This window comes from Strigops habroptila, chromosome 1 (genome assembly GCF_004027225.2).
Source record: "Strigops habroptila isolate Jane chromosome 1, bStrHab1.2.pri, whole genome shotgun sequence".
NCBI classification, from domain to species: Eukaryota; Metazoa; Chordata; class Aves; order Psittaciformes; family Psittacidae; genus Strigops; species Strigops habroptila.
This window is the reverse complement of record NC_044277.2, coordinates 22,513,541-22,530,565: the sequence shown is the minus strand read 5'-3', so window position 1 is coordinate 22,530,565 and position 17,025 is coordinate 22,513,541. Positions and strand designations below refer to the sequence as shown.

Here is a 17,025-nt window from a genome sequence, read left to right as displayed (position 1 = left end):
GGGGGAGGCTAAGGATAGGGTCCCTTCTATGAAGAGGAAGCTTTTAACATAAAACCAGGCTCCTTTTCAACAGTGAAACCCCAAAGCTTTGTCTTGCATAGTCTCTTTGATTACCCAGACTTTTCAGTTAGAATATCATCTCCCTAGCTGGGTAAACAAGTCTGTACAAGGGAATTTATAATCAGCTTGGTTTGTAAGACAAGCTAAAATTAAATAGAGCAGTTCCACAATCAGAGAACGCAAACATTGCAGCCTGTTTTCCCATGGATTTTTCTCAAAAGTGAGTTTTTTGATAGTGAGCTAAAGCTCTGGCAACATCAGTATCTTCTACCAAGCTTCCATGTTTCCACCAGGTTATAATAACTTCATGACTTTGCTTGTCTGTTGTTTGTCAAATTTGATTGATACCAGGCTAACATGCTCAAAAATTACCAGTTAGGAGTAGATACAAAGTGGAGGGGAACTGACAGACCAGAAAGTACTCTTGCCAAGGCTTCCTGTAATTGGCAACACAAACTAAGGCCTCCACAATGTTTAATGTCATAACTCACTTTCAGGAAACATGAAGCAAAAACCTTAATGCACCTTCCTAGTTACCTTTCTTCATAAATATGGGCCTTGATAAAGAAATGTTACTATTGTGTCTGTAAGCAGACAAATTCCATTAGTTTAGGTGAGCGGAACTGCTGATGCCAGTGGTGAATTTAATCCATATCATTGAATAATGTGTTCACACATTATTTCCCACAAAAATACATCAATATAGAACTACATTTCTGTGCTATTAACAGCCATTTCAGTCTTTATCATGAGAGGCTATGTTAAACTATAGACTGTTTTGTGTATTATGCTTGGTATCTATTTCACTTAAATTTAACATTTAGAAAGAAAGCATCTAATCCAGGCTGTAGATCTGACCTTACAGTTACGGGAAAGAGACACACACTTCTAGAAGGTGATTGATCCCAGCTCTGAAACAAATTTGTGGAAGTGCCTGTATTTTCCTTGACTGCGCATGAAGCCTGCATGAGTTGCCAGACTAGATACCTAATTTTTAGGTGATCAGAGTCAGGGGATATGAATTTCCTGCTTCCCCAAGGGCCAGAGTACAGTTTGAACTGCTTCAAGGTGCTTGAGGGTTGTATGAAGTTGCTCATTTGTCAAGTGTCTGTCAGCTAAGGACTGGCTAAATTCTCTTATACTTCCACATATGCTTCCACATCCACATGTTTTTGAAATCTTACTATAGTGTAAGAGCTTTCCACTCCCCAAGCACAAATTTTTGTTAATTCCTTCAATTTAAGAATGTGGATCTTAAGCAGTGTTTTCTCCACCAAAGATCTTAAAATTACGTAAACATTTTATATGTCTTCAGTGATTTTTAGCTTATGGTCTAGCTGTATGAATTATTTTAACCTTTTTAAATTGGTGATCCACAGAATGGTGGTAGCTGAGAGACTAGCTGGGAAAGTAGTATTTTATGCTTGTCCTGTCTTTGTCCTGACTTAGGTATCTATTGCTTGAGATAGCACATTGGGCTATATAAACTCAGTCTGACCATGTGCTCCTATCTTTATGTTGGAAGTATGAAAGTTTTCAAATGCTGATTGGACAGGATCTCTGAAAGTCATTTACTCTAGCTTCCTTTTCGAAGTGGAACCGCCACAAACTGTGGATCATGTCAGCTATGGCTTTGTCTCGTTGAGTCTCAGATATCTTCACTGGAGAGTCCAAAACCTCTCTGGGCAACCTGCTTCACTGCTCTACTATCCGTCTAATGGAAAACATTTTCCCCATGTCCAGTGGTAATCACCCAAGCCACAAGTGGTGACCACTGTTCCTTGCTGCATTACCTGGCACTAGCTCCATCACCTTTGTAATGATATACAAGAAGTAATTGTAGGCTGCAATTAGATACCTTCCTTTCCACCAAACTCATTAAGACCAGATTCCTCAAGTTCTCTGCATGTCAGGTGCACTATGTCCCAGCAGTAGGTCTCTGTTGAGCCCTCTTCAGTTTATTCCCTTTAACTGGAGGGAAAAGGGAAAGGTTTGTTCCAGAACTGGACCAGATATGTCAAGTGCAGTCTCCAGCTGGCCTGGCAATAGCCCTTATTGATCCAGAACCTGACATACAGACTGACTTCCCTGCTTGACCATGGTCTTCCTTGCCACTGTGAACCTGCCCAGCAATCACTGGGCAAAAAAAACAAAAGCCCATGAGTTGTAGCCTTCTGCTATCTGTTTGTACCCACCTTTTGGTAAGGTGGGGTAACAGACTCCACCACCACATTCCCATTGTCATTTCCCCTCTGATCTTGACCAGAAACTCTCAGCAGGTACATCTATGGTTTCACGTTGGATCTCTGTGGAATGGAGGAGATGTTTAACGTATAACACAAAAGTACACTGCTCTGCAAGGGAGTGCTGTGTGGGAGCTAAGGATTGCTACAAGACAAGCAGGGCCAGTAATCTCTCTGGCAAGGCCTTTGGTCCTACAGTTTCTGAAGAAGAGGAACAAAACCTGTGACAGTAAACAGGCTCAGCCAACAGTCCAATGACCACCAGACAAGTCCATAGTGTCAAGAGAAGTCTCAGGTTAATTCAGAAAATCAAGTTAGCCAGTCAGCAGGTTATGATCAGCAAAATGGAAGGCTAGGCACAGGCATACCTATCACATAGCTCAGGCAAGCACCAAGGGTGAGAGCCTGACATTAAATGCAGCTACCAAGCCAAGAGACAGAGGCCACAGACAAGCTTCTCAGCTCTGTGCATCTCTGCCATGTTAACTGAAATCTGTTTTTTTGTAAATGCTTTAAATTAGTTTAAAGTTAAGGGAGAAAATTCCGTCAGGTTGCAATGAAGGAAAAAATCAAAGTGACTGGGCATGGTAGGCCATAGAGATTGATTTTAAGGAGTAGTCAAGGAGAAATGTCAAATCATTCTCTTTCAAGATGCATGTCTTGAATCTAAGCATAAATAAAACCTAATAAGCCAGTTTTCCTTACACCTTATATCTTCTGTGCCTTGCTAATAAAATAAAGCATGAATGAAGGAACTGTGTAGATCTTAATTCTGTGAAAGTCAGGACAGCATGAGAGCTCTTCAGAGCAAAAGAATCCTCTAGCTCCCATGTGTTGTAAATCATGCTGCCTCTGAGTCAGCATAAACAACATGAAGAAACAGACTTCAGATCACTGGATTTAAAATGTTTGTAAATCTAAAACCTTTAACATAAATTTCTTATGTTTGGCTTACATACTGAATCTCAGGGATGATTGCCAATTAGCCAAGACTCACGCCCATGCCAGACCAGATCTCTGCATCAGCAAGCAGTCCTGGGTCTGGGGTGCCAGCTCAAGATTATCTCAGCGTCCTGGCTTTCCATTTTTAAATAGAAAGTAAGCTTTCATGCTTATGGCTACAAAGAAAATCTTGAAAATGTCAGTATTATCGGTATGGTCATGCATATCTGACAGTTGTTTTCCCTGGGAATTACTCCAAACTTCTTACAATAAAATGCAAGGAACAAGGTTCATGAGAGCAACCCCGCGAACACCAGTGGAGTATTCTGTGTGTAGCTGGAAGAGAACAGCAAATTCAGATTATCAGTGAGGCAGGAAGAGATCATTCCTAGCTACTATGTTAACTATTAAGGGGACTTTTGCCACTCTTGCTGCTCCCCTCTGGAGGACAGATGTTAGCTTCTGCTTGTACTTAAGGGTGCTGAGCCTCAACTGTTCTTCTTTAGGGAAGGCCTCTGTTTGAGCTGTGGGCAGGCTCACATCACCTGTAGCTTTTGGAGAGGCCTTCTGTTAGCATCTTTAATGGACTGTCTTAATGACACCCCATGAAATGTGTTTTTAGTATGCCCAGCATAATAGCCTCAAGGTTCCAACAAAGATAATAATACATGTTTTTCAAGTCCTTGTGGTCATCTTCAGAATCAGTTACCCAGGAAAAGTGTGTCCTGCACACTTGAGTTAGCAAGAATTTGAGCAGGTAACTGCAACACAGCACTGAGAAGGTCCAGAAGGCATACAGCTGTATTTGTCTGGTGCACACACATGACTTTATGGTTTCTGTCTCTCCAGTGCACTTTTGAACAAGCCATATTTTCTAATTTATTGGTTTTTTAGTAAACAGATAAGATCCCTGTTATGTATGTGTCTATGTACATATGCTGTCATAAAAAGGCTTGGTAAAGGAAATGTTCTATAAATATAAAACGTGGAGTTCATAAATGGTAAAATACTCCTCTCATGTGTTCTTAGAAAGTCACATTCCACTTTGTTTGTCCTGAAAATACAGGTGGTTTATTATTGCTAAGGGCTTTCATCATATATAAAGGCTCAATTGCATTAGCCTGCCACACATACAAAGAAATAATAGTTCCTGCCTCAGAATGCCAATTACCTGTGGGAATAATAATTAACCTCTGAATGTCAGTTTTCAGGTTGCGTAATGAGGTGTTCAAAAGTGCCTGGATGTCTTTAAAAATGGGACTTGCTTGATTTGTGGCTTATTTATCTATTTTTAGCAGTGCTGGGGGGTTAAGACCATTCTTTCACTAGTATAAATTAATTAACTCCACTGATATAAAACTGATAGCCAGACACTGCATCTAAATGAATGTTAGGTTCTTTGACTTCTTCAATAGTAGTAAACGCTATGTGATAAATACCACAGTGCTTACTGCACAATTACTTTCCTTTTTAATGTACTTTATACACAGGTAAGAACTGTTTCTAGACTTCGCTAATCTTCCCTTTCATGAGCATTTTAAATGGAAAAATCGTGTAGCAACACCCAGAGCTGCCAAAACACCAGTGCTCCTGATGACCTGATCATCCTGTTTTGATGAGCAACATTCAAAAGCATATTTGTGCATTTATTACAGATAGTATCTAACTTGCTCTGCGTAAAATAAAGAAGCAATTTTGATGAGGCAATGTATAGGACTTAGCTGCAAAATGTTAAGAAATAGTTAAGATTCTAATACCTCTACTGCATGTAGTAGGTGTGTTCTTGGAGAATTAATTGAAGTACACATAGCAGGTATACCTGAGTATAGCAGATGATTGGAAAAAAGAAGCATTTTATTTTCATAGTTTGAAACAATATGGCAAAAAGTCAGAATGGTGCCTAGGGAATAAAAAAAAAAGGCTAAAGAAACTAAAACATAGTAACCAGATTTTTTTTACCTAGATTATTTCTAAGGAATTGTATTCCTCACTGACAGTTTTTTCCTCATTTAGGACCAGACTATTGTGCTTTTCAGGACCATGGCTGTGAACAGGAATGTGTTAATACAGATGATTCCTACTTTTGTCGATGCCAAGAAGGGTTTAGACTTAATCCAGATAAGAAAACATGCAAAAGTGAGTAATTCTTTGGACATCATAAAGTTCATCTGCTTTTATTTCTTAAACGTGCTGTAAATGGTTTCCCTTCTGAATGGATGAAAGTTTTCTCTATAATTAAAGTTGAAACAACTGTTTCTTTATAAACTTGAATTTTAATTGAGCCAGTCATGCTAGAAAAATATACTGTTGCTGTTTTGTAGACTAGATTGTATATTAGATGTTTTCTGAAGAGATTTAGGAACACCTGTGGAGTAACATAGGAGTGGCTCAAAGCCAGTAAGTTCATTACTTATTCGAAATTTTCTGATGTTGTCTTGTAGTCACAAGTATCACAGCTGTAAAAAGAAAATAAAAATAATTTACCTTGCTTTGCCCTGTTGGTTTACCCAAGGACAGATGTATTTCGTTAGCTTGGGAAAGTACTGGGTAGGTAATGTAGCTATTAAAATCAACTGAATGTCACACATGAAACCCCACAGTTTCCTAAAAAAAATTGTAAAAACAGCCTCAGCAATGTAAGGGTTCTAAACCAATCACACATACTATTTACTTCAAAAAGACTTCCGTGTTACAGCTCTTCTTGAGTGGGGGCCTGGAATCACAGCAGATTTTCAATGTAATGTTCTTAAAGTTTAAGAAGAATATATGCAGTAAAATGAACTAGCCTGATCTGGTGACTCAGCTCTTGGAGGGAGAAATGTGTTGCTGATATTTTATGAATAAGAAGCTTGCCTGGAGCAATATTCTAGATGCTCATAAAATTTATCTGGTTTTGGAGCTGTATTTTCTTTCAAAGACACGTTCTCATGAAGCGTCTTTGTCTACACCGTGCTGTTTTTACAGCAATCCATGCTATTCTGGTTTTTATTATCTATATGCTATTTTAATACATTCAGGTTCTTATAGATGGAATGTGCCTTGGTGAGTATAGGAAAAAAGGAACAGCATTGTGTAGAGTATTCATTGCCAAGGATGTAATTGCAAACTAAAGGCAAATTATAATTCCCATTTCAGAATTCTTAACCTTAGTGACATTTCCATGATTACGCTCCTATTCCAAATCTTGTTATAACAAGGCTCATGTTAGATAAGCTAGTAAAATGAAGGAGAACATTTGCAAATATGCCCCCTTTATAAATCAGGGAGAATGCATCACTGCTGGCTAGCACCAAGCATTCCTCCTTCACCATGATACATGGCTTCTGATGACTACAGGAGCAGGTCTGTGGGAGTCAAAGTGAAGTCTTGCGTAGCCAAGTGTTTGCAATCCACTCTCAGATCCTTAACTCACTATCAGCTTTAATAGGTGTCCAAAGAACAGAATCCAGTATTGTTTAAGAAAAGTGAGTTTTCCTAAGCCATTTTACTTCAGAAACCCTCATGGCCAGCTTGAATTCCTCAGTGTTTTTCTCTCCATAGAAGTAAACTTCTGTGCTTTAGCTCAGTATGGTTGTGAAAAAGAATGCGTTGACATGGAAGAGTCATTTGTATGCAAGTGTCGTCCTGGATACGCCCAATGACATGATGGCAATACGTGCAGAAATGAGTGTGCCCTGTGAACTGCAGTGACGAGTTACTGCAGTGGGATGAGGTGTGAACAGAATGAGAAAGCACTCCTGGGTCCCCTTTGAGATCTTTCTGAGCTATGCAAACCTATGTTTCTGTAAAGTCCACCACGAGCCAGGCCTAGTGAAGTAATGCTATAGTGAGATCCCTGATCCAGCAGAGAACTAAAGCATCATCTTCTCCAATCCAAATGACTGTGAATATGTGTTCAGCCAAGGTGTCTAACACAAAGACAGTGTTGAACATCTGTATCCTTGCTACGGCTATGTAAACCACAGCACACCTGGTACAGATGTATGCTAATATGTGGAAAGATGTAGAGACTTCCCCCTTCTATATGTTTATGCTTTCAGTGATCTGTTTGGTGAAATGTCCTCTTTTAATAAGAATGTTACTAAATGAAGGATCAGTGTTGCACCGGAAAAAACAAACGACATTGCCCACTTGACATCACCCAGTTTATTGAAAATACTTTTATTGCAGAGAACCATTCTGCACATCATCTAAAACACTGGCAGCTTTTCCCCTGGTGTACTTATGAGATGTTTTTCCAAAGGAACACTGATTACTGAAATTAAAAAAAAGTTGATAGGCCAGGGAGTTATTATTTCTAAATAAAATGTTTGTGATAAAGCCAAATTTAAGGAAACGCGGATGTGTTGCAAGAGGTCAGAACTTTTTAACAGTTATGGTTTTAGGCTATCACAAGTTGAATATCTAAAAATTAATATATCCCAAGACACTCATTGTTTTTAGAAATACTGAGCTTTCCCCTGTCCCTTTCCCTTCTCACATGTTTTTTTTGACACATGTAATGAAGCACACATGGTGACCAAATTTACAGTATACTGATTTCTAAAGCCTGGTAATTAGCACCTTTGTGATTACACTACTCCTTGAAAGAGTGTGTTATAAGATTCTCCATGAGAACCCAAACTATTCAAATGATGAAATTCACATTAGTCTGGGTGTTTGTATTGTAAAAGATGATGCCAAACAGATGCAATTTTTCACAGAAAATACTGCGGGGGAAGTAAATTTTTTTTTCCACATTTTTTTGTGTTGTAAGAAGTTACACAAGCCTCTTCATGATGATGTAAACTCTTGGAAAAAGGAGTATGTTCCAGCTGGAACTTGCTTTACCTAGTAAAAACTGACACCACGGCTTCACTTGTTCAAGCCAACATATCTTTATCTATGTATAATAGTAAATCTGGACCCATTACTGCAAACTCGTTGCTTAGTTAGATAAACTAATAAACAGCAATATTTAGAACTAAGTAATTTTACATTAAGTACAGATTTTTTTTTTTTTGTAAGCAAAAGCTGCAGACGTGCCTGTTCACATCTGTAAATGATTTGCAAATAGAGACATACGAGACTGTGTTAGTGTCTGAGGGACCTCCACTACTTTTGATCAAGTTCAGCTAGAGTGATTTTGGCCTATATAACTGAAAATAGCCATTAACGAGTCGGCAATAAAATATTATGAGGAAGTTCAGTATAAAGTTTTTTTCCTAATATATGCTTTTTCTGTACTTACAGAGTCAGCAGATTACACAGTACATCTGCAAGTGCACGTATCTCACACTACTGCTTTGCTGTCCATTCTGTGAGACAACATAATTTTTAATTCCAGTTCACGTCTCTCTCTGTTTTCCCCTACCCTATAACACAACCAGTTGCATAAAAAACAAAAAATAAACAAAAAAAAATTCCATTTTATCTTGGAATAGGAATAGGAAAATCGAAGAAAAGGAACATATTGAGACACTCTCATTTGTATCTGTCCCCACTAAGCTTTAAATACTTGAACCTGTTGGCAGGTTAAAGCTTTAAATCGATGATTTCTCATCCTGTTGAAAAAGAATTTACTGTTTATGAAATAATCTAAAAGCCATAATTCCTATTTCAAGAGTTACTAATATTCATACTTTCTCTCTGAGAAAATGTAATGATCAACAAAAGAGAGTCTTGCTTTTTAAAGAAAGAAAGCATGATTCTGCGGGTAAGAACAGGCAGGACTTCACGGTTCTCCCTTTGCATTAGATTCCTTTTGTGGTTTTTGGCAAGGGAGATCTGCACTTCATCAGGTTCATTATCTGCCAAGTGGGGTTGTTCTGTTCATTTGCCTTAGGTGTTGTTAATTAACTTAGGTTACTCAAATAGGTGGGGGTACTGCATAAATAAAAAGCTGTACTGATATTTTTCCCTTGCGCTACCAAGGCGTTGTGTACTAACTAGTGTCACAGTGTATGTATCTAAGGCTCCAGTGTGATTTCTTCAATTATTAATACAAATCAATAGGAGTGGACCACTGTGCGGAAAGCAATCATGGCTGCGAGCAACTCTGCCTGAATACTGATAGCTCCTATGTCTGTCAATGCTCTGAAGGATTTGTCATCAATGAGGACCTAAAAACCTGCACGCGTAAGTGTTGTGAGAACCAACTTGATTTCAGCTTACCTGGGAAAGGTTTCTGGTTTTGTACAGGGAAGAGGGGATACCTTTGATTTGTTCTTACAGTCTGCATTTTGAAATACTTTCATAATTATTTGAAAGCAGAAACAGAAAACGGACTTAGGAAGGGGTACTTTTCAAGATAACTGTAAATCCTTACATAGAAAAGTTTTGGAAGAGGTGTTTATCCTCAGGCGTCAAGGAAAGTTTTTCAGTCACATGACAAACGTGTCTGACTGACAGGTCATCTTGACAGCAGCATCCCCCAGGCAAACTGCATCAGCTTACCTGGGGCAAGAGGAGAAGCACGAGTCCCACACTGAGCTTTACATTTTCCACCGGAACCCTTAACAAGTGACCGAAAGTTGTCCTGAGAGTTTTCCACCCTTTAAAAATCTAATGCTCATGGAGAATCATTGCAGTTTCACAAACAGCTGAATTGCCTCCTTCACTGGAAAAATAATGTATAGAAAGGGCCAAGAAATACATTGGAATGCGAATATATTTTGCTTTTTGACTTCTCTTTGATGAGAGGGTTTTGGCCATTTTTTCTACAGATTTTAGAGGTATGGTATTTTTCAAGCTTGGTGAGTGTTGGAGCAGCTCCAGAGTTTGCTCTTTTTCTTGCACTCAAGCAACACAGTTTTAACAGAAGTCAAACTGCAAGTGCTCATTTGCAAAAATGATCTAGCAAGAAGTGAGGCAAATCAGCAAAGGCAGTTTCTCTCTGTCTTTAACCTTGTCTTTGCCTCCATAGTAGCCTTTTTTAGCCCATCCAATATCTTGACAGATTTTGCTTCTGCCTGCCACTGCAGCTCCATAGGAAGGGGCAGATAGTAATGCAAAAGCAAAAGGAGAACTAGTGCATCTAACAACAACAGGGTCTACTAGAAACAATTTGTCTAGACAGTTATATAAAAGAACCACTGGAAATTTAGAAACAGACAAACTACGGAGTTTTATCAACTTGCGAATGGAAAATCCCATTTCCTTTATAGCAAAAAGAGGTGGGTTTTTCACTCTTCAGTTATTTTCCTCCAGGCAGTACTTGGAGACCTATCAGCAGCACCAGAACAGTGCTGTGGCTTCTGGAATCTTTCTGTGCCATGAAACTGAGCTTTTTTGAATACCTCCTCTTCTTGCCAGCATACCCCTCTCCTCATGTGTATTTAGGAAAGAGATTTATCCTATTCCTGAGCTCCAAATGAGTTGTTGAAACTTCATGGCTGTTTTTAGGCTATCATGAAAAGAGTTTGGGCACTTTGGGGTTTCCTAAATGAGCAGTTGAATGGAAGGGATTAGCATTTAACATATACTACTCCTAATAAGAAAACATCTGGGAATTACAATTCTGGTATCATACACAGGCACAAGTGGGAACACCTGAACGGTAAACAGATTTGTACTCTGACAGCTAATTACAAAAAAAAGAGTGACACTGTGCGTGTAGCCAACGGACAGTGGCAAGTGCTGCCTGCAGGATCCCAGGGATCCTATGTCTTGGTATTACAGAGAAGAAATTAGAGATGAAAAATAGACTGTATTTGACAGTACTTGTCGCTTGCAATTCTTTGCAAAAGCTTAACTAGTCTAAGCCAAAGCCCACTGAGGTTTTCTGCTTGCTGCCACGGCAGCTGGGTCATGTGCACAAGTGAGTTCTGGGGACTGCCATCTTCACAGTGCGCCACTCAGAGATTGTATTTAAAGAAGAATGTTCACAAGATTGTTTATAAAATCTTATATAAAATCACTGCTAAAGTGTTTTGCTTTGTTCTTTTTTTAATTCCATATTGAAGTACTGAGATGCAGACTATGTTGAGCCACATTAAACATAGGAAAGCATGATTTCTCAACTGTGCTTAAAGTCACCGATGGGAAGGACACCACAAGGCTCTCTTACATTTTATTGAAGCTGTATGTGTATTATCAAATAAGGAACTGGATTGTTACTTAAGCAGTTCGATATATTTATATTTACTTGCTTATATGCCATTCAAATACTAGAGATGAAATAATAATTGATTCATTATTTGTGAGATTTTTTTCATAACTTCATTTGCTCCTACAGGAGTTGACTATTGTGCTTTGAATGATCATGGCTGTGAACATTTGTGTGTAAATGGTGACAGATCTTACACTTGTCAGTGTTTTGAAGGATACAGGCTTCGTAACGATGGAAAAACATGTAAACGTAAGTTATTATTCAGCAACTCAGAGTTAGATTTTTATTACACACATAGAAGAAATCTGTAAGGTAAGATTTAATTGCCTAAATATTGCTGTTCAGTGTCATTTTAAATGCTCGAGGATTCCAAAAGTTCATAGTTTCCCCTTTGGCGTCATGTTTGCCAGTTGTATATCAGTACCTTGGATATGCTAACGCATCTAAAGTGGTACTGGATACATACTTTTAGGGACCTGCATGATACCCTAAATGTTTGTGCTGTCTAAAATGTAGCCCTGAAATTGGATTGTTATGGATCCAAAACTATTTTATTCTGACTTACATCTGATATGACAACTGTAATTTTCTTCTCAAAACAAGGCAAAAATATATGATGTTTCTAAAGTCTTATATAGCATGAAGCTTGCAATATTATTAATGGAAAGTTCATTTTATCCAGCATGGGATAAGGATGATTGCAAAAGAGATATCATAATTACATCACACGTTTGACTACATTATGCAGTTATGATGAGTGGCAGATATCAAGAAAAAATTCGTTGCAAATTTTCCTCAATTTTTATACTTTGATCACTAAGTAATCAAAGAAGAATCATGCATAAATCTCTGAAAAACACACAGACATTAAGTATTTTGTAACTGTCATCCCAATAATATCCATAGATCTTATCAACATCTGCTGTTAAAAAAACATTTACAGGAAAAAAAAAGCCATCCAGATATTACCACGACAAATGAAAAGCTCCTCATTCACAGTTTGTGTGTAATAACGACACCATACTCCAGAGACAAATTCTGCTTGACTCAGAAAGTGCTGACATTCTAAAAGCAAGTGAAATATTCTGTCCATGCAGAAGTCCAGAGGGACCTAGACAGACTGGAGCACTGGGTTATGATTTATGGGATGAATGGGAGCAGGCATTCAGAGAGGTGATTGATGCCCCAAGCCAGTCAGAGGTTAAGAGGCATTTGGGCAATGCCCTTAATAACATGCTTTAGGTTTTGGTCAGCCCTGAATTGGTCAGACAGTTGGACCAGATGGTCATTCTACATCCCTTCCAACTGTAACTAAACTGTTCTGTTCTATTCTATCCTTGCAGGAAAATAAAGGGTGTGGGGAAGAAAGTGAAAGCAAGATGTTAATTTATCTTATGTTAATTAATAGAGGTTATTTTAATTTATTTTGAAATAAGAGTTGTGTAAATTCTGTATCAGAACTGAACATCTGCTTGCCCAGTCATAGCTGACAATTTCCCAGAATTTCACAATAGGATCGTATAATTTGACATTCTCACTAGCCTTGAATACTACATACACCGAAATTTTGTAATCCTACTTTACAGAAAAATGACAAACACCTTCTGAACTTAAGCACAGAGAAAACAAGCATAACTATTTCAGGTTTGAGCAGGTTCATTAGTGAAGATAAAAAGATGGTGATAGAAAGATCTGTTTCTCACCAGAAAGTTTACTTGAAGTGTGGATGTGGGATTTAGGTGCCTTTGGAAATCCCTGTGGATGCTGGGGACATGTGAAATTCTGCAAACTCTAGAACTGGAACAATGCGCTTTTCCTTAATAGTAAGGTTGTAAAATTAGAAGACAAAGATGTACCTTTTTGTTACAACAACAAAAAAAAAGACAACAGGTGCTATAAATGATCTGCAGGATTGAGTCCAGTATATTAGCAAGGACAAGAACATTTAGTAGCTGGGAATTGTAGGATTTAGACCATCTTGCCCTTAAATTTACTAATTTTTTATCTATTAAATTATGTCCAGGTAAAAATGTCTGCAAATCAGTCAACCATGGCTGTGAGCATATTTGTGTCAGTACTGACAATTCCTACATCTGCAAGTGTCGTGAGGGATTCATATTGAGAGAGGATGGCAAGACGTGCAGAAGTGAGTGATCAGTATTTACTGAACATTTTTGCATGTGCATCTGGCAAGGAAAGAACTGGGGGTGTGGTGTGTTCCACTCTTTACTGAGAAAAAAACCCCTTCTTTTGATTTCTACATTACTTTTTTTAGCATGTTTTCATTCAAAACCTTTATTTATATCAATCATTCCCAGGACGGGACATCTGCAGATCAGTCAGCCATGGCTGTGAGCATATTTGTGTTAATGAAGATGACTCGTATGTTTGCAAGTGTCATGAAGGTTTTCTGCTGAGAGAAGATGGGAAAACATGCAGAAGTAAGTACTCTGATAATTACTCATAGACTTTTATCTACAGTATGGAGATTTGTGGAAGTGTTCTAACACATGCAACAACAGTTTTCTGTTATAAATCGGAGTAGTATTGTTATACATACCAGAAGCTTGTGAGAGACTCCGCAGACAGAAATAGTATCTTTTAATAGCCAAAGTGATGCTGTTGGAAACAAAAAAGACTCAAATACCAAGAGTTATAGGAGTTTGCTGCCTAAATTTTTGCCCATTTCTTCCAGTGCTATCAGTAGACCTAATAAAAGCTATTACTTCTCCATGCATGATACATTGGCTGTAGATGTGCTTTAACCAAATATCATCAACTATTCTTAGATAAAGACATTTGCAGTTCAGTTGACCATGGCTGTGAACATGTTTGTGTTAATGCTGATGAGTCATACATCTGCCAGTGTTATGAGGGATTTGCGCTAAGGGAAGATGGAAAAACATGTAGAAGTAAGTATGCTTATCTTTAATAGAATATTTCCTTTTTAATCTTTGCATTCATAGACATGTTTTAAATGCTGGCAACCTTGTATTTTTTTCCAGATAAAGATGTTTGCAATTCTGTTGACCATGGCTGTGAGCATGTTTGCGTGAATACTGATAGTTCATACATTTGCCAGTGCTATGAGGGCTTTGTACTGAGGGAAGATAAGAAAACATGTAAAAGTAAGATATTTTATGATACTCTATTTTCTGCACTTACAGGTCTACTCAAGAAACACATTGTGTTAGAGGTAGGTCTTCTCATAGGGGATTTTGCCTGACGAAAAAGGAGGATAACTTCTTTATTTACTAGGAGCTCATTACTTTTAGTCTTTAAAGTATTGGAAATTTTCTCATTCATCAAATTGTAGTAAATAAAATCTAAATTATTCCTAGATAAAGACATCTGCAAATCAGTCAGCCATGGCTGTCAACACCTTTGTGTTAATAATGACGATTCATACACTTGCCAGTGCCATGATGGATTTGTACTGAGGCAAGATGGGAAAACATGCCGAAGTAAGTATCGTATGAATAAAAAAAGAAATTTTGTTTTCCTGTTTTTAGGACATTATTCACTGATTCATAGTGGTTGGAACGGAATATTGTTCTCTGTAGATCATAAGACTCCTGTGAATTAATCACTGTTTGAACTAAAGACATATTTCAGAAAATTATCCAATTTTAATGTTTGAATGTAGCTTTTAAAATGCTAACCCTATTTCTAGATTGAGTATGTTGAGTTTCAATCTTGAGCATAGGATGTTGCTGCATTTTACATTGATGGGTTGAAGTTCTAATTGCCACTATGGTGTTCTGTGTATATTCCTGCAGATCATGACTTAACCTGTTACTTAACCTCTTAGTATATTCTTTTGTAAATAATAAGCAGATGAAACTTCTTCAGGCTCTTTATATGTTTTCTAATCTTTTTATAAGTCTTTTCTGCTTCTCCTAAAACCTCTGCTATTTAACAGCATCCTTGAAGGGACACCACAGTGGTACAAAGCTTTCTAGTAGGAGACACAGCAGGGTCCAGGGTAGAGGAATTATAACCCATCTAATTGTTATTTGAATCTACCTATCTTTTTTTATCTTTTATCTTCTTTTTAAATCTATCCTTTTTTAATGACCAAAGATAGCAGTAAGTCTGTGACTGACTAAAATATTCTGTTTCCTCGGAGTTCTAGGAGCTACTGAAAAATAACACTAAGCATCCAAGGTGTTTTTCAGCCAGCTCTTTTACAACTCTTCACTGCAAGTTATCTGATTTAAAAATGTTCAGTAGGTGCTATGTGACCTACTTCTCAGCTACTGAAACTCTTCACTCCAACAATATCATCAATGGCTTATGAAATATAAGTTCAGAACTGAATGCAGTATATATTTTTAAGATCTGTTAAGAATGGCAATTCTACCATTTCTGTCAAATAACAAAACATTATTAGAATGCTTTTTGCATTCTAATTATCTTTATCTTTTGCATTCTAAATTATCTTTTGCATTCTAAATTATCTTTAAATAACTTACTCGTACTATCCTTATTTATTTGGTCATGCACACCCATGCACACCTTTATCTTGTTATTTCGGTGTTTTCAAATTCCTGATATTGTTATGTTCAGTAAATGCTTTGAGCGTTCCTTTCTTTTAATCATTATTCAAATCTTACAGCTGATTTCAGTTTCAATTTCTAAGTGAGGTTGCTTTTCTAACTACTTTGGCATTCTTTTTAGATATAGGATTACATTTTTGAAGGGTATCTAGTAAAATAACCTTAAATAGTGCAATCATTCACTTCTTTTATTTATTTATTTATTTTTATTATTATTCCCAACATGCCAAAATACTCAGGCTCATATTTGCCTTCAGTTATGTAAAATTCATCCTTTTGAAGTAATAGCCATGTCTGGTGCTGGTTCTTATTTGATACTGTTTATAAACAACAACTGGGTCTGAGTCGCACACAGCTGTGTAAAAGCAGATGCTAGTTTTTACTTACATAATAATTTCTTTTTTATCTGCTATAATGGGATCCAGTTTATATTGCCACGTGTAAATGTAATGCTTGTTGAGTTAGAAGATTGTCCTCTTCAGTAGTTTTTGGAATTTTTGTACTAGCATCATGAGACCTCCAGGTAACTTTGCTCAGATTGAAGTTCTTGTAAAAATACAAATTTTTCTTCCCTACACATTAAACCTAAGTATTTTGCAGACGATTCAATCTGAACTTGGCTGTCAGTACTGTTCTACTTTCTATGTAAAGGTAGTTCTCCATTAGCAATTGAGAGTATTTTCTTTAGTGTTGCAATGAAAAAGAAACAGTGAATGCTCACAGGTGGCTCTGCTTCCTTCTCTACTTTCTCCCTATCTGTCCTTGAAGACGTTTTAACCAACTGGTTTTAGTGTTGCAGTCAGACAAATCCTCTCATCAATTTTCAGCAACACCAGTTGGGCTATTTATCCTCTTAAATGAGTAGTTCCTATTCTTCTGGGGTTTGTTTATGCAGACTCTTGGCACTGATGTAAGGATGTTAAAGAATTATTGTGCTTTGCGTCCTGTGCTGTTTTGCTTAATTTTGTTTTTACCAGCATGAATTTGTGCTGAATGACAGTACTAAATTATTCCTTCCTTTCACTCTCACTGCTCTCAATGTAAAATCTTCCTCCTTAATGTAGTCGGATTAATCCTAAAATGACTTATTGACAGTGGGAGGCCATCCAAACCATGCAATTCTTTCTGCTTA

At 37.5% G+C, this 17,025-nt stretch overlaps 1 protein-coding gene across 3 annotated transcripts in view; it reads left to right on the top strand.

The window, feature by feature from the left end:
- The window catches only part of MATN2 (matrilin 2), a 68,795-nt gene that overhangs the window by 36,824 nt on the left and 14,946 nt on the right, over positions 1 to 17,025 (top strand). For all 3 annotated transcript variants that reach the window (XM_030510655.1, XM_030510663.1, XM_030510647.1), the window contains exons 7-14: positions 5,259 to 5,381; positions 9,240 to 9,362; positions 11,461 to 11,583; positions 13,358 to 13,480; positions 13,653 to 13,775; positions 14,124 to 14,246; positions 14,340 to 14,462; positions 14,676 to 14,798. In XM_030510655.1, coding sequence (XP_030366515.1) covers positions 5,259 to 5,381; positions 9,240 to 9,362; positions 11,461 to 11,583; positions 13,358 to 13,480; positions 13,653 to 13,775; positions 14,124 to 14,246; positions 14,340 to 14,462; positions 14,676 to 14,798 — 984 coding nt within the window. The remainder of the gene's footprint in view (positions 1 to 5,258; positions 5,382 to 9,239; positions 9,363 to 11,460; positions 11,584 to 13,357; positions 13,481 to 13,652; positions 13,776 to 14,123; positions 14,247 to 14,339; positions 14,463 to 14,675; positions 14,799 to 17,025) is intronic.